General features: G+C 48.7%; 7 protein-coding genes across 7 annotated transcripts; 2 read left to right on the forward strand and 5 right to left on the reverse strand.

Moving 5' to 3' along the window:
* Positions 1 to 810: 810 nt before the first annotated feature.
* TRV_02623 (uncharacterized protein) lies at positions 811 to 2,314 on the reverse strand (the record flags this gene model as incomplete). The annotated part of the gene is made up of 2 exons (XM_003023188.1): positions 811 to 1,997; positions 2,050 to 2,314. 2 exons carry the CDS (start codon positions 2,312 to 2,314, stop codon positions 811 to 813), a joined length of 1,452 nt encoding a protein of 483 aa, XP_003023234.1.
* Positions 2,315 to 2,677: 363 nt separating this feature from the next.
* On the forward strand, positions 2,678 to 6,678 carry TRV_02624 (uncharacterized protein; the record flags this gene model as incomplete). Its single annotated transcript, XM_003023189.1, has 4 exons — positions 2,678 to 3,067; positions 3,122 to 4,372; positions 4,644 to 5,492; positions 6,028 to 6,678. 4 exons carry the CDS (start codon positions 2,678 to 2,680, stop codon positions 6,676 to 6,678), a joined length of 3,141 nt encoding a protein of 1,046 aa, XP_003023235.1.
* Positions 6,679 to 6,804: 126 nt separating this feature from the next.
* TRV_02626 (uncharacterized protein) lies at positions 6,805 to 7,089 on the reverse strand (the record flags this gene model as incomplete). The annotated part of the gene is made up of 1 exon (XM_003023190.1): positions 6,805 to 7,089. The coding sequence occupies one exon, from the start codon at positions 7,087 to 7,089 to the stop codon at positions 6,805 to 6,807; it is 285 nt and encodes a 94-aa protein (XP_003023236.1).
* A 1,266-nt stretch (positions 7,090 to 8,355) lies between these two features.
* On the forward strand, positions 8,356 to 11,313 carry TRV_02627 (uncharacterized protein; the record flags this gene model as incomplete). Its single annotated transcript, XM_003023191.1, has 4 exons — positions 8,356 to 9,378; positions 9,429 to 9,779; positions 9,831 to 10,346; positions 10,429 to 11,313. The coding sequence occupies 4 exons, from the start codon at positions 8,356 to 8,358 to the stop codon at positions 11,311 to 11,313; spliced, it is 2,775 nt and encodes a 924-aa protein (XP_003023237.1).
* A 688-nt stretch (positions 11,314 to 12,001) lies between these two features.
* TRV_02628 (uncharacterized protein) lies at positions 12,002 to 14,797 on the reverse strand (the record flags this gene model as incomplete). The annotated part of the gene is made up of 2 exons (XM_003023192.1): positions 12,002 to 14,233; positions 14,294 to 14,797. 2 exons carry the CDS (start codon positions 14,795 to 14,797, stop codon positions 12,002 to 12,004), a joined length of 2,736 nt encoding a protein of 911 aa, XP_003023238.1.
* Positions 14,798 to 15,485: 688 nt separating this feature from the next.
* On the reverse strand, positions 15,486 to 19,558 carry TRV_02629 (ER membrane protein (Pkr1), putative; the record flags this gene model as incomplete). Its single annotated transcript, XM_003023193.1, has 4 exons — positions 15,486 to 16,215; positions 16,275 to 16,341; positions 16,803 to 16,898; positions 16,978 to 19,558. 4 exons carry the CDS (start codon positions 19,556 to 19,558, stop codon positions 15,486 to 15,488), a joined length of 3,474 nt encoding a protein of 1,157 aa, XP_003023239.1.
* Positions 19,559 to 20,576: 1,018 nt separating this feature from the next.
* On the reverse strand, positions 20,577 to 21,502 carry TRV_02631 (uncharacterized protein; the record flags this gene model as incomplete). Its single annotated transcript, XM_003023194.1, has 3 exons — positions 20,577 to 20,795; positions 20,907 to 21,017; positions 21,104 to 21,502. Coding segments are annotated over 3 exons (729 nt in total), but the record flags the coding sequence as incomplete, so codon positions are not given.
* Between the last annotated feature and the right edge of the window lie 152 nt (positions 21,503 to 21,654).

Below are 21,654 nucleotides of genomic sequence, written 5' to 3' on the forward strand. Positions count from 1 at the left end.
CTGAGATGCTTGCTGCTGCTGCTGCTGCTGCTGTTGTGGTGGCTGCTGCGGTGGCGTGTTGACCATGAGCTGGAAGCTCTCCTCGGTAGCTGGCAGCTTTGGTATGTAGTGGTTCGGGTGAGCCCGCCGGATGTGCTCCTGCATTGAGCGGTACCTCTTCTCCTACAGAACGGTCAGTATGCATCTCGACGGGCAGAGCCATCGGCAGCTGGAGCTTGAGAGACGAGGACAAACCCCTAGACATCGCTTGCGGCAGTTCGAGCCATCGTTGTTTGCTAGCGGACAGACGACCTCGTTGGTGGCGTCCGAGACGGAGAACGAGCTTGTGAGAGACGGCCGGGGCATGGCAGCAGCATCAGGGCATCGGTCACTACGCAGAGGCGGTCGTCTCGAGTGCGCGGGCGGGCGGGCGAGCTGGTCGGGTCGCTGCTCAAGCTGTGCTGGCGGTTTTTTGCTCGAGGTTGGAGTTTGAGGTTGAAGTTGAGGTTGGAAAAAGCGCCAAAGTGGGAAAAAGCGCGGGGAGCGCCCGAGCTTAGGGAAGCTCCACTCGCACGCACCGGCTGCTCGGGGCACGCCCTATGCCCATACTAGGTGTTACTACATTACTACGACGTTACCACTGCGGGTGCTGTGCGTGACAATAGCAGATGGCGTGGCAGTAGGAGGTGGCTAGCGCCGGTGCCAGAGAGCATATAAAAAAGGCGACGAGCTCGGAGTAGATATTACGGCATTAATTGGTTGTATTTGCTATATAGACACGATTCATGAAGAAATGTACAGGCAGATAAGGGGTAGATAAAGGTGCGTGGGCTACGGGTGGTCGTCGTTGGCCTTGCTGGCGACCTTCTTGCCGACCTCGTAGCTCGATATCATGATGGCGCAGGCCGGGGCGACCTTGAGACAGCGAGCTGCCCAGCCCCTGAACAGGCCCTGCAGCCCTTCTTCCTGCAGGATGCTGAGCAGGAAGCGCGGGATGGACCCAGACGAGCCCGAGGCCACCTGCTGTCTCGTCTTGCCCACGTCAAAGGGCGTCGTTACCAGCGCAGACACAGCCCCAGACACGGCTCCGGCTGTGAAGCTCTCGACAAACACCACCGTCGAGCTCGGCGAGTGAGACGCTGCTGCTGATGATGTTGCTGTTGATGTTGCTGGTGTAGTTTTTGCTGCCGCTGTTGGTGTTCCCTTGAGCAGCGGATCGACATAAGCGTGTGGGAAAGCATGGCCTCTCATTGACTCGAGCTGGCGCTTGATGCGCTCGTATCCCCACCAGTACAAGCCGGAAAAGGGCACGTCTCGCCACATAGTCAGCGTCAGACCTCGCCAGAGAGAAGTGTAGCCTTCTCGATGCACCATCTTGTTGAGATCTCGCAGTGTTGCCTTGAAGTGGTCTGGGCCGTGCATACCTCCCCCGGCCGGGATCGCCTGCAGTCGTGTTCGGAACATCTCGATCGGACTGATGGCGGATGCGGCTGCTATCCGCGCTACGGAACCTGCTACCAGCGGAGCCGCGCTGGCAGGGACGTAGCTTGCTACAGGGCTGGCACTGTCGTACCGCAGCCAGTCGTAGCCCGTAAAGTAGATGACGTTGGCCGGAATTGCCATGACTAGGGTGGGTGAAAGCCCTCGCCAGAGAGACAATGGGCCCTCATGGCGAGCTATCTTGCGTAGCCCGTCAAGGGTAGATGTGTATGACTTGCGTTGTTCGACCACACACGGTTGTGGAGACGTTATAGTAGATGTAGGAGCAGACGTACTGGACGTAGCAGTTGGTGGTGGCTGGTTCACCAGACAGAACTGTGTCTGTGCATTCTCTCCTATCCAGAAGACTTCTCGGCAGCACGCCGTCACACCGAGGTTGGGAGGGAGGTGTCGGAAGAAATTGAGTGGTGACGGGGAGACAGATGTAAGCGTTGTAGGCTGTGGCGATGTAGGCAGCGAGGCCCGGATAACCGGTGTTTGCGCTTGAAGACGCACTCTGACCACATCCAGCGGTGTGACTATCATTGTTAGCTGCAATTTTCAATTCCGGCAGGACACAGGAGGCCATACCTAATAACGAGGTGAGAAGGCTCCCCCAGGTGGCGGATATCATCTTCTGGCTGGTTGATATGTTCTCATACTGCGCCGAGGCATCACTCTCACGGCTGCCAGCGCCGCTGCTCGGTCGAGGGGTCATCGTGTCTATCGGGATTCTGTTATCTTTGCTGTTTCTGCTGTTTCTATCGTTTCTGTTCGTGTATGCTGTCTGTTCGCTGGAGTTGAAATTGCCGGCGCCGGTGCTCAAGGCACCCGCAGACTCAGCGTCATGAGGCATTCATCCACCTTTCAGGTGCTTTATCGATCACTCTCCTAGCTATCCAAAACTATCCGGAGGGTCGGAGGAAGAGATTGTAACTCCGAAAGGGCGTAAAAATGTGCAGAAACTGCGTTGAGACGGGCTTTTTTTTCTTTTCTCTTCGACTCATCAAAATGGTGGAAGAAGAAAAAGAACCGTTAGGAAAGAAATTTAGATTGATAAGCCGGTCGGACCTCGGAGAAACTCTGATACCGCTTATCTGATTGATTACATAATCCCGATATCGTCATAGCCGAAGGAGCGAGAGCTGATGACTCTTCGAATATTTCCATGTTATGTACGGCAATTAAAGGGATATAGAGAGGCTGAATAGACAAAAAGATGGCTGGGGGTCAGCAGGAAGATGAGCTCGAGTCATTTCGACGCCAGTGGCTGGAGGAAGTCCGCACAAGACACCCGCCACCGCCGGCTCAATCGCAACAGCAGCCGGCGTCAGAAGCCAGACCGGCAGAGCGGCGGAAGTCGCTGCAGCCACGGCCACAGGCATCAATACAGCTTCCACAGGATCTGGCAGATGAGGCGGATGAGGATGGCTATACCAAGATTGACACGTCCGAGCTAGATGGGGAGTTCAAGTCGTTGGAGCTGGGAAGCCAGAAAACTGAGGAGAAAGCGCCCCAGTCAGCCCTCGAGCATTTTGAGCGAGCCATTGAGAAAGAGGACCAAGGCAGGTTGGGAGACAGTCTGAGCTTGTACCGCAAGGCTTACCGTGTATGTTGTTCTCGTTGATTGCTAGCGATGCGGTATACTGACTGGTTCGTTCAGCTCGATGCCAAAGTTGACCAAGCATACCGGGAAAAGCATCATGCCAATGCCAAACCATATATGCCACCAGCAGCACCGGCCTCAGGCTCGACACAACCGTCAGCAGGAGAAAAGGTAGATATTGCGTCATTTGCCAGTCTGCCAATTCTCCCCGCGGATCCAATTATAGAAAACACACCTCCTCCGCCGTGCCCGATTGCCCGTCTGCCCTCGGAGGTACTGATAGAGATACTGAAGCATGTAGCCCTGCTTGACCCTGCTCTGTTCTTTCGATTGTCCCTTGTGTGCAAGCGCCTAGCCTACCATTTTATGCATGAACAACATATATGGCGTCGACTCTGTCAGGGAACCGAGTTCGGTCTCGCTTCCATGCATTATTCCTTTGCCTGTCAGATCAATGGCTCACCTATCGACAAAGGCTACGTCCTCGGCTCAGACTCAGACTCAGAATCGGATTCTCAGATTGTCCATTCGCACCCGTTCACAGCACAGATAACGGCTACTATACCTAAACCGCTCACCAGCTGGTCCCATGTTTTCCAGGCTTTTCCTCGACTGCGTTTCACAGGTATCTACCTCAGTACAGTCAATTATATGCGCCCGGGTGCAAACTCAGCCATGCAGAGCGTTTCATGGAACTCGCCCATCCATATAGTCACCTACTATCGATATCTACGCTTTTATCCCGATGGTACTGTGTTGTCACTACTTTCCACTACAGAACCAGTCGAAGTTGTCCATCACCTCTCAAGAGAAAACATAGACCTCTTGGCCGCTAGCTCCGCCGGACGGAAACATACAAGGCACATCTCAGACACCCCGGCTCCTGCACCTCAGGCAATCTCAACAGCAAGTCCAATGCCACCTACTGCTGCGGCTGCGTTAAAGCACACTTTGCGTGGACGATGGAGACTTGCCCCGCCAACTCTTAGCCATACGGGCCCGGCACCCACAAACCCTGATTCAACAAGTGGCCAGCCTTCCAACCGCCAGCACACAAGCGCTGAGCCCCCATCCGCCTCCACGTCGGACCCACGGGATCTGTTCATCGAGACTGAAGGCGTAGACCCGAAGTATACTTATTCAATGCATCTTAGCTTCCGCTCTGCGGGCTCGCATAAATCGAAAAACACAAAACTTGCATGGAAGGGCTTCTGGAGTTACAACCGTCTCACTGACGACTGGGCCGAGTTCACGCTCAGGAATGATCGCGCTTTTGTCTTTAGACGGGTTAGAGGCTGGGGGCTGCCGGTATAGATCAGCCAGGCCAATAGATGCACAGTAGACATGAGATACTCGGCGCTCTGGAATACAATGCTCGACACCCTCAACCACTCTCTATGTATTAACCATCTTCTTCCGCTTCGCCCCCTTCACCCCCTGCATGTTGCTGCCTGGCCGTCGTTTCAGGGGCTTCCGCTTGCTGACTAAGATGCTTTTCAGCCTCATCAAAACTCTATATTTACTCTCAAGATCGCCCTTTTGGTGATCTCGGTTTCTTTCGTCTTTAACATTTGGACAGATTGTACACCACTTGTTTGATGTGATGGTTGGAGATACGGTCCCGAATCCCGAAGTACCCGTTGAGAATGGGGTCGTCGATAAGCCTTCGGCAGACCCACCGGCCATTGAAGAACCTTTGGCTCAGGAACCACCCGCTCCGGAGCCGACTATAGTACAGGACACCACGGAACTTACCGCCAGAAAGTTGAACACACAAGTAGAGGAAACGAAGATCGAAGTATCTCCAAAGGCTGAACCGACAACCAATAAGTTAGCCTCAGAGTCAACTTCTACAGAGTCAACAGCCACTGAGCAAACGTCCAATGAGCTGGTGACTGCTAAGTCTTCAACTCCAGACACGACTGCTACAGAGTCCACTTCTAAAGATTTTACATCAGAAGCTTCAAAACCCAAGGAACCCTTTACCCTCCCTCTCCTAAGAGGCAAGATCACACTTGAGGATGCTCTCGTTCAGGAGGAGGACATGCTTATTCGACTTTCTTTGGTTGACAAGCGATTTGATTTCTTTCTGTGGATAGTTCAACATAAGAAAGAGATCCAAGAACTAGTTTCATTCCAACTGGGCCTAAGTTCACCAGAGCAATGTCGTGTTGGCGAGGTTAGAGAGTGGCTTCACGGCAGTTTCAACGTTTGCGTCCCCATTTATGTGAACAAAGGGGTAACTCCAACTGAGAAGCGACTTCTAATTCGCTTTCCATTACCATACAAAATTGGAGAGACCAATTATCCGGGAAATGCGGACGAGAAACTTCGTTGCGAGGTTGCAACCTACGTATGGATGCAGGAAAACTGTCCCGATGTTCCCATACCAAAGTTATGGGGTTTTGGATTTGTCGATGGCCAAACGGTATGGCTTAACTCGTAAAGTCATTTCCACACCCTTGGAACTACTTACTGAATGTTTTTTTTAGTTCGTTGACCCTAGCACTGTACCTTTAGCTGCAAGATGGTGCTGGTATTTCCGGCGATATATCTTGCGGCTTCTTGGATATACTCTACCTTGCCAATATATAAGCTGTATTCGGGATAAGCCTTTTGAGCAGGGATATATTCTTGTCGACTTTATAGCGGATCCAGGCGTACAAATGCTTTCTGTTACATGGGAGAAACAACGCCAGGATGACCGTAAAAGACAGACCCTTTTCAGAAATCTTTCGCGTGTTATGCTTTCTTTAAGCCGTATACCCCAGCCTCGTATTGGCTCTTGGACAATCGATTCAGAAGGTCTAATCCACCTAGCTAACCGTCCGCTTACCCTTCGGTTACATGAATTTGAGAACTTGGGTATACCTACTGGTATTGACAGAAAGATGACATATCTTACCTCAGAGGCTTACTATTGTGACACTCTGTTTTATCACGATAACCGTATACGGTATCAGCCAAACTCCATGAATGACGAAGAGGACGGTCGTTCCCAGATGGCCAATCTTGCTATGATGCGAACGGTACTCTCTGACTATACAAGCCGTGACGTCCGCCACGGACCGTTCTTCTTCCAACTGACAGACCTTCACCAGAGCAACATATTTGTTGATGAGGATTGGCACATCAGGTATATGATTGACCTCGAGTGGGCATGCTCGCTCCCAGTGGAGCATCTATTTCCCCCCTGGTGGATGTCAGGCCGCTTTGTGGATGGGCTTACGGACGAGCATCTGGAGGTTTTTACCAACACTTATAAAGAGTTCGCCGATATTTTCGAGGAGGAGGAGAGGTTACTGGCGCCTTCCCCTATTAATGGAATTGAGCTGTATCGCACAAGTATCATGAGGAGAGGGCTGAGTAAGGGGACGTTTTGGTATTTGTCCTCACTCGACAGCCCGAAAGGGTTATATAACTTGTTTCACCAACATATTCAGCCACGATATGCTCAAGATCATCGAAAAGGCTCAGAATATCCAAAAATTACGTACAAATACTGGGCTGCTGATGCGGACGAAGTCTTATCTACAAAGATGAAGGACAAAGAGGTATATGATGAGAAACTAAGGGAGCTCTTCCGGAAATCTGCTAACGAAGAGTCGTCTTGATATAATACTGGATTCTCTCAAATTTCACCCTTACTTGGCTTCATGGTCCGATATATCCCCCAAATGAACACGCGTAAAGAGACGAATGAGGCTCTTGTACCAGGCCTCGTATGCCATGATGGTTATCTAACGATTCCTCCCTTCGCGGGCCCGCTGTGCAAAATGTCCCGAGGATGACAGCTGGCGAATAGTGACTGGGTCCATTAGGCCTCTGGTGACTTCTGCTGAATCTTGACGAGCCTGTTCACGTGCTGCCGCCTCCGCCGCTGCCTGTGCTTCGGCTTCCGCTTGAGCTGCTGCTTGAGCTTCTGCCTCCGCTTCAGCTTGTGCTTGGGCAGCTGCTTCAGCTTCTGCGGCCGCCATCGCAGCAGCCATTTCCACTTCGTACGCTCTTTGTTCGGGGTTAGACATGGTATTCTTTATATATACATGTCAGTAACTATCTAAATAGACTAGGCATTATTTGGACTTTCATACTTATCGATACAAAAATGGTCTGGAATGTCAGATTTTAAAGGGAATAAACTTGGTATGGGTGATTTGGAAGATGTTGGTTTGGTTGAATACTGATCTTGTAGGGTCTGTTTCTGTTGATTGAAATTGATATCAAAGAACATGTCTTCTATTTATTCTGTTCCTCTCTGACTATTTCGAGGGGTCAGTGAAAACTTCATGCGTGCACAGCCAGCCTGTTGCCTAAAAGTGCATGAACATTCCGGGGCCCGGAGCCAATACATGATACCATCCACCCATCTTCATGCAATATGTACTACGCCTTTTCTATACCCATGCGAATTTACTGTCCTGATGTCGCTGCTGCCTAGCTCTGACACCATATTAACAGCCATCTGACTAGGAATACCTGGCTGGCAAGGCTCACCGGAAGGCATTAGTTTGGACACAAGATCAGTCAGCATGGTCAAGCTCATAACTATACCGGACTTTAATAGGGAGAAAGGCACTGGGCTTTCTCCCTTTACTTTCTTTATGCCTCCCTCTTTCTGGTCTCCAATTATTCCTCTCCTTTCCTACATCTCAGCTTAGTAGGAGACCAGAAAGACAGTATAATTATGGCCAGTAAGGGAGTAAAATGGGAGAGGTGTATTAAAGGCAGGGAAAATAAGGCGCTTCTTTACATCTATGCTAGATGCATGTTTCCAATTACAAGCACCTGTCGCTCGCAGGGCAACCCTCCCGGACTTGATTGTGTTATTCAGTTGATTATTTCTCCTTGACTCATAAAAGGGATCAGATGGAGAGTTCCGGTATTTTCCATGCATATCTCAGTGTTTTTCTTGTAATATCCTCGGATATACCCCTGGATAGCTATCAGCCACTCCAAATTTATCACTAACTTCACAATAATACTTTGGAGCATTAAATTGGATCATAGGGCAATACACTTCTCCCCTTATTTCCTGTACTTTCTGTATTCATCAATGCTTTTGGATACATGGATTAGATCGACCCTCCTTTTTAGTGCTTGGTTATAGATTAAGCCTGGCTTTGTTTTGGAGCGGACACGCTATAAATGCGTGAAATTGCTTGCTTCCCTGTTTACATGGTTGGAATCGCGTTAGTAGGATACGCAGCCTACAAATACTCCTACATACCGCTGACGATGTCTAAATTTCTATACTTATAGAACCATCAATATTGCACTTTGTTATTTTCGCCATGAGCACTGCTACCGGGGTCTATCAATCCTTGGATAAACTTGCGGAGTTCCTCGGATTCGATACAGTGCAAGCACTCCAGTTATGGATGCGGGGAGCGTTATGCAAGCCATACTGGGATGAATACACGCGTGGATGTACTGAAGTTGAGTTATCCAGGGGTAAAAAGGCAAGGCTGGTAGACTGCCGCTCAGTACTGAAGCATCTTGCCGAAGGCGAAGCTCAAGGACACCGGAAATTTTCCAGTGACTTTCCAGATACACCTAATTGGAAGCTCATAGACTGGCAGGCAAGGCTTCTCTTCAAGATACGATCTGTGAATCAAGCAGATAGACATGGCATCTTCTATGGCAAGAATATGAACGAGATTGAGATGGCCACCAGAGCCTGGCAAGTGATTTTACGGCTGAACTTGGATGCATCTCGTGAAAACAGGCCAAATAAAAGGGTGAAGGCAGCGGGGGAGTTTGACCACTGGCGAACCGGAGACGGTGAAGCTATCCCTATGCCAGTTAACCCTGACGGTGGAGCCGCTTGTGTTGTATGGACTGATATTCCGACGGAGATGGAAAAGAACGGCCAGAAAACAACGATTACTCTAACCGGGCTGGTCCACTACACCTACGAACAATTCCTTAAAAAAATCTGCTGTGAACTGCAGTTGAAGGAATGTGGATATGAAATCGACCAATTATCTGTTACTGGTGACCCTATCTGCAGCAATTCCTTCAAGGAATTTTTGAAACTTGCTGCTGGTTTGAAGAAAAAGGTGGTGGTTGATTTGACTACCAAGAACTGTCCTGCAGAACTAGATATACCCTCGATTGAAAATGAAGAAGATACTTCAAGGAAGCTCTCATTTGACATCATGGTTGCCGAAAAGGTGACCTCAGGATTTGACTTGAAAAACCGCTTCTGCAAATGGTCCTTGATACAAGAGGTGACTAGATCCTTTCCTTCGCGTATCAACAGCGAGTGTGAGCTTTTAACGGAAGGCATTGATGCTAGAGGGGACACTATAAGAGTGAGTAAGAGTGACCTCCGATATTCTCCAAGTTTACTAATGAATTATAGTGGTTACATACATCCAAAGACTCCGACGGTGTCCAGGGAGAAGCTAGAGATGGACTTATACTGTGTGAGCCAACAAGTGAGGACCTTCAACGGTACCGTGAGCAGGAAAAGTGGATTGACAACAAAGATCTGCAGCGTCAGGGCCATCCTGAAGCTTGTAAAGCCCTTGGGATCCCAAACCCGGATATACCTCGTTTACCAGGAATGCTGGTCAGCGCCAAGTTCGAGTTTTGGCAGCCTCTGGCTATAAAAGCCATCAAAGAATTTGAAGAAGGCTATCTCCGTGGAGGTATTCTAGCCGATGATGTAGGAATAGGGAAGACTTTTGAGGCTATTGGTTTGGAACAATATGTGAGCCCCCTGGTCTGGTTTTATCTCAGTGTTAACTAACTGTATATATAGCATTGGAACCTGAGAAAGGCTGCTCTGGAGTCAAACCTAGAGGTAGCCGCTCCTCGGCCAACTCTTATTGTCGTCCCACCAAATTTGATCCATCAATGGGCTTCGGCAATCAAATCCATATCATCAGACCTAGTCGTGAAAATATACTACGGGGGAAAACACCAAACTAGCGCAGATGGAACAGAGTATCTAACAGATATACTCTCCAAAGACAGTGAAGTATTCTCTCAGACTGAGGAAGCTGCACGAACGACTATCATCACCTCGCTTCGCACCTTGACTTCACGCCATGGCCCCTCTGTCTTGAAAAAAGTAATTCGAAATGAAATCTGGGAAAAAGATGAGTCTACCCCTTATGCTTCTGTCATGGAGGCTGTGAATGACAGAATGAAAGGGATGAAGAGCGCTCCCGCGTGGTGGCGTCATAATCTGAAAGGGCTTTTTAAAAGAGTCATCGTGGATGAAGCTCACGAAATAAGGAAAAAAAAACATCTTTACAGCAGTCACTTTACGCTGGTTGGAGGCTCCATCGGTTTTATTGCTTACCGCAACCCCCATTTGGAATGACCTCTCGGACATTCTTGGACTTCTCTACCAGTTGGAGCCGCATAAGGATCCCTGGTCAAAGGAGTCCTTGGAAAAACTCGGTGTATTTGCTACTGACGCGTGGAATACCACGACCGGTAGTGAAGAGTTTGATCCCTGGGATATCAAATCCGACGAACCGGCTTCTTGTCTTCGATATACCTCGGAATCTGTTGAGTATCATATAATCAAAGGAAACATTTCTTTGGTCACTAAAGGTGAGAGAATGAGGGAGGTCCTAAAAGCATGTATGATCAAGAGATCATACGGGTCTTTAGTTGATGGCCAGGTTGTGGGCAAGGCTCTGCCAGCCGTTCAGAATATATCTGTCAACCTTGCGTTCACCCCGGAAGAACAAAAAATATATGAAGGAGTATTTGGTGACTGTATGGCACAAGCTCCCAGGGGCCGACGGGGCAAGAACGATGCTAGAGGCACCATAAGCGCCTCAAAATTCAGAAGGCTCTGTCTAGTTACAACTTGGACAGAGTTTGATCATATTGCCCCCTCATATACAGCAAAGAAGTTAAATGACCGCCGAAAAAACGGAGTATTGCATACACGCACGATCTTGAGGGATATTCACCACGCAAAACGACAGAGGCCTTATCATATAGCAGACCCACCTGAAATCCGGGCTGAAACCCAGATAGATCCCCTGCCTTCGGAGGATAATATCAGGGAGATACTGCAGTGCCACTGCCGTGGCTCACCAAAACTACGATATCTTCTACAGCTAGTAGCAGAGTTGGTAATTCTACGCAAGGAAAAGCTGCTGATATTCGTTACCATGCCTGCTCAAGTCCTTTGGTTAGAGAGTGTATGGATCATTCATATCTTCTATTTTGCCGGCAATCCGCTAATGTTACTCTTCAGGTCTTACAGCTCCTTGACCTAGATGCTCATTCGTATCGGGCGGGATTAAATGTGCAAGACCGACAAACCCTGAGTGATACATTTCACAGGTCTCCGGATAAGTGTTATATCTTGATAACATCATTTTGGGTGTGCTGCGCGGGACTCAATTTGCACGGCCATTGCCGCAATTTGGTATTCTGGGACTCCGCTCCAATTTCGGTCGAACAGCAAGCCCTAGGGAGACTGAAGAGAGTCGGTGCAACAAAGACAATCCGACTCTTTCGGCTGTACGTCGAAAATACTTTTAGCACCGTGCAGAACATGAAATATATCAACCAAGCAATTCCGGGACTCATAGCTCAGCTGAACATGGAAATATTTGGAAATAATAATGAGGATGGGAGTGTTTGCATGGGTGACTGGGTCATTCACGAAGGACAACTGGTTAGGGCCAATGATCCATCGGTGGCTGGACTTCGTTTAAATATATTAGACGGTGAAGAGTTACTCACTTGCATTCTGATGATATTGCAAGGGAAAGCAATATAGTATGAGCAAGAGATCCTGATGTAAGTTTTGGATGGGCTGATAGCTCCATATTCTGTGCAAGGAAGTTAAATACAGTTAAGCTTATTTAAACTTCCCGCTATGTCTCCATTGACGGTTTTGGCAGTGATTTCGCCGTTACGTGCAAATATTGTTAGTTATGCCATACCAATGAATGATGTCTATGATACAATCTTATAATTTCCACCGCTGACCATCTCAAGCTCCCCATTTGAAACCATCTTTCCCATAAACTGTTTAAGCTCCTCACTGCTAAATGGGAATCCCCCGGGAACAGCTATTTTTAACATCATGATGATACGCTGCAGAGGCATGGCTCCTTGGTTCGTAAGCATACCCTTAATGAATTGCCAGTACAAATCCATTTTCGCCATAGTTGCGGCTTCTGCCGCTTCCTTTGCCGCGACAGCGGCAGCAGCAGCAGCAGCATTAGCGTCGGAGTTGGGCTGAGCTTGTGCTTGGTTCTGAGATGAGGCCTCAGGATCTTCATCATCAGGTAGTGTTTCGAGGACAGTAAAGGTGTCAGGCTGTTGTTGGATGAGAATGCGCTTGCTCAGCCAGAATAAGCAGGAGCTGCGAACAAGAGATGCAGGCATGTCAAGCTCATTGGATAGATCGTTGACTGTCTTTGACACTGTGGCATTCTCATCTGATTGAAATGAGTATATTACAGCAGCCTGCCATGTTGTCACCTCATCCTTGAATACACGGTCTTCAAGGTCAAGTTCAACAGTAGCTGTTCCTAAGCTGTTCAGCCAAGTTAATTTTCGGGAAGGTTTCAGAGACTCGAAACCTGCAGAATACTTTTCCTGCAGTGCAATGATTTCGGCGGGAATTCTAAACTCATGTTCCTGGAGCTCAGGCCAATACAGACGGGATAGAATTTTAGCATGAATACCGGCTGTGGGGCCCTGGTCAAGGCCTTTATCCGTTCGGATAACGGTGTCAATCCTCTTGGAGTCAAGCGCATCACGGAGCATAACTTCGCAAGCTTGGAGTGCTGATTCACCAAAGCGAACCTTCAGCAGCTCCAATACGGAAACCTCTTGATCGAATGATCCGCTCTTGCTTAACAATCTGCCACACAACGTTTCCTGAAGTTCCTTTACAAAGACTTCCTTGGATTCAAAAAGAGTTATCATGCTTCCTATAACGTCGGACTGTTTTGACCTCTTATAGTCAACCACAGCATCAATAGGGTCAGGAACCCAGTTCATATCATCCCAGTCAAGCTCTCCAGAATCATTACGCAAGGATGCTTGGCGTGCACTTGTTAATTCAATTGCTAGTTCCACCAGGGTATTTGGATCCGTGTTCTCCTGATCTTTCGTCTCACTCACATCAGCCAATAGCCCATTCACTATGACCTTGACTGTATCATCGCGTTCCCGTAGATACCTGCGTATAGGCCGCGCCACCCTATCTAACAACACTCCTCTTGGATCTAGCTGAGTAAGTGCCCTAATGATAGAAATATATAGCTGCAATATTTCGACAGTAGAGGCACCTGGGTGAAGTAGTCGTTGAAAAATGGAAGTGTTGAACATGCTTGAAAGGTAAAGGCGCGTCATTGGGTTGGTGGTATAACTCTTCAGATCTTCGATCGCTCCGCTACTTGCGTCCCATTCAACAACTATATCGAATAGTTCGCTTATCCGTAAGGCAGCGAGTCGAGTAACAGCAATCTCTTGCCATTTGTGGATATCTGTCAAGGTAGCATCAATGCTTTCCTCGCCTCGTGACACCCCGTGCCCACCTTGTTTCAAACATTGAAGAACTTGAAGGACTAGCCGCCCAAAAATCTTCCCGATCCACAGACGTAAGTGTTCGATGGCGAATGACGGAGTATCCCATAGCCCAGAGTATGAATTTATTACAAACTCTGTTATCATATTGTTCATCACATTGGCAAATATGGCTTGGCATTTTTGACCGCCCAAACCAACTTCCTGAAGTCCTTCTAGTATGCGGATCAGACCTAGTCTCGCATCGATGGCTCCGGGTATCTCCCTTTCCGAGACCAAAGGAATTCTATCACCAGGAGGTAGTTTTCTCCAGCTACTATAGCACATGCGAGACTTTGGGTCGACATCCATCTCATCACCATCCGTATCTGCAGCACTGAGTCTTTCACCCCTATTCTTTGTCCCGAGAATTGTAGAACACGCAGCACTGAGTTCCGTAGCAAGGATATCGAAAAATGAACGGGGAAGAGAAAACGTGGTGACTGCGTGTATACTCTCACGAAGAGCCGCAAAACCCGTATCCCTCGCCATTGGGTCTGATAGCGGTAGTATATATTTTAAAAAGGGGCTATAATAAATATTCTGAATAAGGCGGAGATAGCGGATTAGCCGGGTCAGGACATGCTTCTTCTCAGTGCTTTGTAAAATCTATAACGGTCAGCAGTCAGCCAGGACGTCGTAATGGGAGGTAGGTATCTGTAAACCTACATGAATAAGAGAATCTTTAAAATTAGTCAAAAAGTGTCGACGGGTTTCATTTATGTACCACAATTTGAGATCGCATTCTTTCAGTTCTTTCCTCAGCTCTTTTCCCTGGGATGAGTCGGCACCTACATAATATAGGCTATCCCGTGTTTTCGTTGTAGGTGGATCTCGGGCCCATCGTTTTAGCAGCACCCTATCTCCTATATGGTCATCACAATTGCCGTCATTACTGATATTAAATCGCTTATCTGGGATAGCAAGGAAGGCTGTTGCCATATGCCATGACCGGTCCCATGTAACTTGTTCTGGTTCTGGTTCCTCCGAGGTTGACGAAGCATTTTCTAAATCAGAAGATAGTAGTGTACTGCCAAATAGCGCGCCTGAAGGTGCGTATCCTAGGACCCGTGTGGCATCTGGGGCGGGAGATATGCCGCTGAGCAAGGACGGCGGGAAGACAGAATCGAAAACACGTTTTTGGCCAATGGAAGATGGAACGTGCTGGAACATGGCTCACGTCGGTAAATTTAAGGAATGCTTCAGTTCTAGTGGTACAGATTCACGATTCATCCCCTCCATCACCCTGAAATGCGTTCAACGTCGGTTTTGTTCGTTGTTCGTTTTGTTGTTTCTTCTACGCTTTTTGGCGACTTCCTTATCAATAAACACGGTCATGTGGTCCTTATCGCGCGGACCAAGCGATAAGCGGCTATTTTAAGACGCGACAAGCGCGTTGAAAGCTATCATAGAGACCGTCGAGGCTGACGATCACCTTCTTGATGACTTCTTCCAGTGTTCAGGGAACACTTGGTTATCCAGAGTAGCGAGCTGTGTATTATGGCTATCTCTGTCTCTATATACGGGCACAGAGGCTAAGTGGGCAAAAGTAACCAGGTCAAGCATCAATATTGAATGTAAGCAACAGCTAACACCATAGTCGTGCAAAGGGGGAGACACGGAATGTTAGGGACGGTACAATCCAGTCTGGGTATATTGTAAAACATATTGTATGAGTTGTGGTAAAGTAGGAGGTTGTATCTGATATACTTAAGATATCCGGACATACATAACGTGTAAGGTATGAATGAACGTGGGGAGGAGACGATCCAAACATGAAATCTCTCGATCTACTTCACTTAAAGAAAAATCAAAGAAAAGACATCACTATTACCTCGTGAACATGTTCGTCAGAAATGGTTTACCGATCTTTATCGTCGACCTTTTCCCATTCGCTGTCGGTACTGATGTATCCAGAGCTATCCCCAGATGGCTTTCGTAGCGTGAGCTCGTCCATACTACTCTCTGGCGTCAACGTCACCTGTACGCCCGACGCAGAGGGTGTAGTCCGCCTCGCAGTAGCACCACCGCTCAACGGAGAGGCGCCCGATACTTTTGGGGTTCCAATATGACCAGCACGTATGCTCTCCGTCTCAGTTCCGCTCTCAGCTGAATCGGACATCGCTCCCGATAAACGGGCGACAGGCGAGGCCTCCTTCTTCACACGTAAACTACTGAGATCTGTCGAAGATCCCCTATCATCTTTCTCCTTGCCCTCTGCGAGCTTCTTCTGCCGTTCATTCTCCGCCTTCACCTCGTCCGCAAACCAATTTATCGAGTACCATAATGCGCCACTGATGCAGGAGAGGATGAGGAAGTGGATGCTGTAGGTAGCCACGAGTAGAACGAAGAAGACGACTTGGAGAGCGGCGAAGGTAGCATTAGTAGCGAGGAGGAGGGTGGGCGTTGCTCCGGGGGTGAAGATGCTGGAGAACAGCTCCTGGAAAAACTCCGCCATGAGGGCTCGCGCTGACGTCCGCTTATGTATCTCAAACGTATCGCAAGGAACTTGTAGTATATTATCTGGATATTGCTGGTCGAAGCTTTCGGCGCGTGCAGAGGTTGTAGAATCGAGGCGGGCTTCAGTCAGGCTATGAGATATCCGCAACCGTCAGGCCGGGACTCCGCCTCGTCCTTTTAACAAACTCACACAGGTGCTTTATCCAGGCCGGATGATATATGAATGTGCCCTTGAGAAGTTGGTAGCTGCTGCGTTCCTGTGACCTCACGGAAGACCAAGTCATTTGTTTAATGCGAGTTGGACGTTTTTCCTTTTTGCTGCGGCGGCGGATAACTTAAGGGATTTAAATAGTAAGCGTTACGTTCCCCACTCTAACCGCTTATATAAAGACTGCGCGGGCGCCAGCGATGTCACAGCCGAAGAGAACAAGCTGTACTCTTGACGCCAGGCAGACATAATTACAAGGTGGACTGCGCCGGGGCATACGTGTATGTGGCCCTGGCCTACTGTATACGTCACTTTGTGAATATAGTTACTTGATTGTTGCGGCTTGTAGATAATCAATAACAACAGACGGAAGAAGAGCAGAGAAGAAAGCCGAAAGAGTATATAAAGAAAAGCATGCCAATATCAAACGGCTCTTAGAGACGTGTTTTCCATAACATGTGTCATGGGTGTGAAGGGGTATCAGCACGAACAGGCAGCAGTCAAACATACGGGCGTAAGGGAGGCAGCTGGGGGCCAGATAGTCAAATATATCAAACATGAAGGACTTCGCAAATTCTGCCAACGAGGCCGTTGAGGCCGGGAGCACTAGGTAGGCCAGACCGAGCCATCGATGGCAGACATGACGAAGAGGACGGAGGAGTGGCTATCACTCCTACGCCTGTACCTGGAACTGCAAGCACAAGCGATCCCACCTCAAGCCACTCGACTGAGGTTGTGAGAGAGAAAGTAACGCTGATCTCATCATCCCCATGGCAACGTTCAGTATTATGGTGGTCAGCAGCGTCAAGCATGAAAATTTCTGGTTCAATCCCATGGGAAGGGGAAATATGCGGTCGTGTCTGTTCGACCAGTATTACTCGGGCAGCAGCCCGAATACTTTCGATGTATACCACCGAGGTGCTTCCTGAAACCAGAACAGGAGGAGACGCTGAGAAGTCGGATGCATGGAATCGAGCAATGAAACCAGAATGAAAGGGCGGTGCGGAGGTAGAAAGTCGCTGCGAAGAAAGCAGCGAGTTTGATAGATACCCACAGTTAAAATCCGCAAGCACCATGCCCTTACGCATTCGTCCGAGCGACGTTGAAAGTGAAGAGTCAACAAAGTCAACTCCGATGGTGCCAATTTGATGTTCAAAGAGAGCTTTGACGGGAAGTCTCAGGTTACGTACACTAACAACCCGGACTTGTTTCCAAACTGCATGTGTTTGAGACTGTGCTTCAAGACTGTCTCCAGTAAACTTCCGAAAACGAGAAGAAGGCAGAGAATCAGGAAGTGACTTGCTATATGCTGCTTTCGCTCGTGGTGGTGTATGGGTTGGTTCGTGAGAACGAGACTCAGGGATGATTGGTCCTACAACGAGACGGTCTCCAATAGATATAGCCCCACGGCGAACACGGCCACAGAGAACTATACCTCGATCATTTTGCCGCTGTCCCTCACTCGAAAGAGAGTATACTTTGAAGAGTGGCATCTCAAACACTTCACTGATATCAAAAAGAGACTTCGGCTGTTCATCGTCGTCTTCATTGGACTTCTTAACAGGGGGTGAGATTTTCTCTGGAGTAGGCATGCGGAGCGTCTGTAATAAGGCGTGCAATTTCCCGACGCCAGCGCCCGTGACTGCACTGGTGATAATAATCGGAATGTCATCTAAACAGTCACCACCCATGGAGTTAATAGCAGCATTAGCGTCCTTGCGGTCACCTGGAGAGATATTGCTAAGGTCTAAGTCTTGCTCGTTCACTTCTCCAGGAACAGGAAGCATCACAGGCTTACGGCCGGCTGACTTAATGGCAGAGAGTACCTGAGCTAGAGTCTGTCGAATACTGGACCTGGTTGCGCTGTCGAGCTTGGTTACTACCACGACAACAGGAATTTCTAGCTTAACGCATAACTCAAGGTAGGCCAGTGACATGCCTACTTCAGGTGGTATAATGGACCCAGGGTCCTCAGGGTTGTTTGCAGGGACACAGAGAAGCACGTAATGCGGCCTGAGGCTCATTAGTCCTCTGAGCGTCGACTTTACATACCTCAGAGACCCAGGAAGGTCTGACAGGAAGACAACACGTCCACCACCACGTGCAGAAACATGAATGTCATCCCACGAATTTATGTTTCCAGATGCATAATTTATGACATCCGAGGAGGCAGTTACCTGTTTGTCATCATTTACTGGAGCTGGATACCCGATCATCTCCTGTGCAATGGAGCTTGTGACACCAGATGCAATCTCATGTCGGTGTCGGAGAAGGCTTAGCCTGCTTTTTCCACGCCCATTATCGAGTGCAGAGGTAGATAGTATTCCAAGAAGAGAGGATTTTCCAGATCCTGATGCCCCTGCAATTGCCACATTAAGCTGTTCAGTCAAAACTGGCTGCTGTGTCATAGACGACCTGCCACCATTTTCTTTCCAACGCCCGGACGGATCGCCTGTTAATACCTGAGAGCGACACTGCTTCAAATCAGGGCTGACCAAGGCCTCTGCTACCCAAAGTTTCTCGGTTCGGGTAGACAAGCCGTCTTTCTCCACCCATTCACAGTACCCAACTGCAACACGGCGGAGGACCTCAACTCGACAGCCCAAGCTTGCAGCCATAGCTTGAAGGTTGACAAGACTCTCATCCAGTTCATCTTCCGCTAAACCCGCAAAGGTGCCGTCATCGGTGACGCCAATTTCATATAACGCTCCCTGACTTTCCTCGAGGCCCGGTAGCAGCGGGGATAACGTACTAGGTACATTTAGAGACTCGGTTGCCTCCGGAAGGGCAGGGAGCACTAGATTGGCAGTGGAGGATGAATGAAATGGTGAGGACTGCTGCAGCCTCCACAGCAACTGGGTGGTAAGCTGACATAGTCGAGCCTGTCTTGGTGAATTTGAAGATGACTGAGCACCTCGTGAAGCCGGCTCAGGGGACTCAGAAACGTCCCTTTCCGCAACACTGTTGCCATGGGATTTTGAATGATGTGAGCCTGAGACCTGAGCCCCCGAAGACAGCGAAACGAAAGGCCGCCTAGGGCGTAAGAGTAAATGTAGTTTATACTCTGTAGGCCCATCTTGAGGCTCTGGTTCCAGTTTCTTGATGCCACACGCCTCGAGAAATCCAGGGTCACTTGTGTCAATGGGGCTTGGCCCACAGGAACTATTCTGGCCACCTTTTTGATGTCGTGGCGTTGTTGCTCCAGAGCTGGACCATGGAGATGAAACCCGGGGAAGGTCAGGATCGAATGTAAATATCGACGCCATAGGCACCAGTGTCCACCCTATCTAAATGGGGATATGACCTTTTAGGATGTAACTTGTACCGCGCGCTCGCTTCTTCGTGTCTCTTCTTCTTCTTCTTACTATCCCTTTGTGCTGGTCAGGAAGTGTGGTGATGCCCGTAGACAGATGGTCATTCAGCAGTTCGCTCCTGTTTGTATGTTCCTCGAGTAGCAGTGTAATAACCCGAGGTACCGAGTGCTAGCATAGAAATAGTAGAGTCGTAAGGTTCGATAGAGTGATTTGACCATTTTGAAGCGAGCAGATATCTTGTAAAAGCTGTATGTCCCAAAATCGAGGAAATCGCTTTGATAAAGGAGAGGCAAACTGGAGCAGGTATTCGGGTGAGTACGGCTGGCTCCTGGCGGCTTGCTCAAAAAGAGGAGGTCATCATGAAGGTACAATGATAAGTGTGATGTTATTATCGCTGCTCTAGCTGCTGAATATCAAATTAACGTTGATGTTTGGTGTTTGGTGTTGCGGTTGACGTTGGTACCCCGTACTTCTTGCGATGTTGCGAGAGTTCGACTCGACGGTTAGTCACAGCCCTATACGGTATGTTTGTAGAGTTTGCATTCAATTACTTGCTTAATAATTAACCTTCGTAATTTTATTATTCCCGTCCGAATATCATCACGTGCTAAGTCTAAAAATAGACAGTGACGTCGACCCAAAGACTCGAACACAAAATACCGACAGTAGATGATGATTATTGTGATGATGATGATAATGCGTGATAATAATGGCCAGGAAGGACCAGTGAGTATAAAACGATCATTTATTCCCATATGGACAACCTCTTTTCTCTCCCTTGGCTTTGATACCCTTCTCTGTCTACCTCTCTTAATTGACGCTCCCGCTACTCCTAGTTTACTTCTTACTACCTTATAGTAGTAGAAGTAAGAGAAACCGTAAGTAAGAAAGGAGTACAGAGTAGAAAGAGGCTCAGAGAGAGAGAGAGCGGCCTCTGCAAATTATTTATTGCACCGCTTAAACTTCCCTATTATTTTTGTCTGATGGGGATATCCATTCCCTCTTTCCTCTTCTCCTCTTCCATGGCCTCCTCCTCTGGCCTCTCCTTCTCCTTCTCCTTCTCCTTCTCCTTCTCCTCCTCCTTCTCCTCCTCCTTCTCCTCCTCCTTCTCCTCCTCCTTCTCCTCCTCCTTCTCCTTCTTCTTCTCCTTCTCCTTCTCCTTCTCCTTCTCCTTCTCCTTCTCCCTTGCCTGCCTACGTTTCTCTGCCCTCCTGGTCTTAAGTTTGGCCTTTTGGTGTGGCCGTGGGCGTCGGCGGCGTTGGTGGTGTTGGGGGACGGCGCTGGGTCACCGCCCATTTACTGGCGGCTTTCTCCTTTTCTGTTGTAGCTGCTGCTGCTGCCGCCGCCGCCGCCGCCCCTTCTTTTCGGATCGGTTCATGGCTGTTCCTTGTTTAGAAAGAGAGTATCGTATCTATCAACCAAGTTAGATTTGCGATAATACGTCTTAGGGGGGGTATAAAAGAGCATTGACAGGGTTATATAGTACATAGTACTTACATTTTGAAGTGTGATACTGTGCTGAGGGAGAGAAAGAAAAAGGGAAGGAGAGGGACCTGCAATATCAGGAATCTTTAGCATGCCCTGAACAAGTAGCCCCAGATTGTGAATGTGGATGCCACCTTCACTGATGCATTTAGACACCAACGAGGCCTGGTGATAGCTTCTGTTGGGTTCAACGCTTCCCAAATACCCAAATGCAATACACTCTGAAATCAGGGCGATGATTGCAAACAGATACATTGGAACCTCGATCCAGTCATAGCTGCACCGAGGGAAGGAAAGCATAGTAAGCTGGTACACTAACCCCAGCCATCCTAAACCCTCACTCACAAGGAAATAAGCCGTCCAGCCATTATGCTTGCCATACAGGTCAATAGCAGCTGGTGGCGGTCGGCGCTAGAGAAGGGAAGACTATTAGAGGTGGAAAATAGCGTTTAAGGGAAAGGGGCGGAAACGAACGTGGTTGCTCCTGGATCCATCTTGAAACGGTTAACTGGATGGATAGGAGATTGTCGGGGAGGCGTATTGAATGCAGTGTCTTGATCTGG

The sequence above is a fragment of the Trichophyton verrucosum genome (assembly GCF_000151505.1).
Source record: "Trichophyton verrucosum HKI 0517 chromosome Unknown contig00223_1.f1.exp, whole genome shotgun sequence".
NCBI classification, from domain to species: domain Eukaryota; kingdom Fungi; phylum Ascomycota; class Eurotiomycetes; order Onygenales; family Arthrodermataceae; genus Trichophyton; species Trichophyton verrucosum.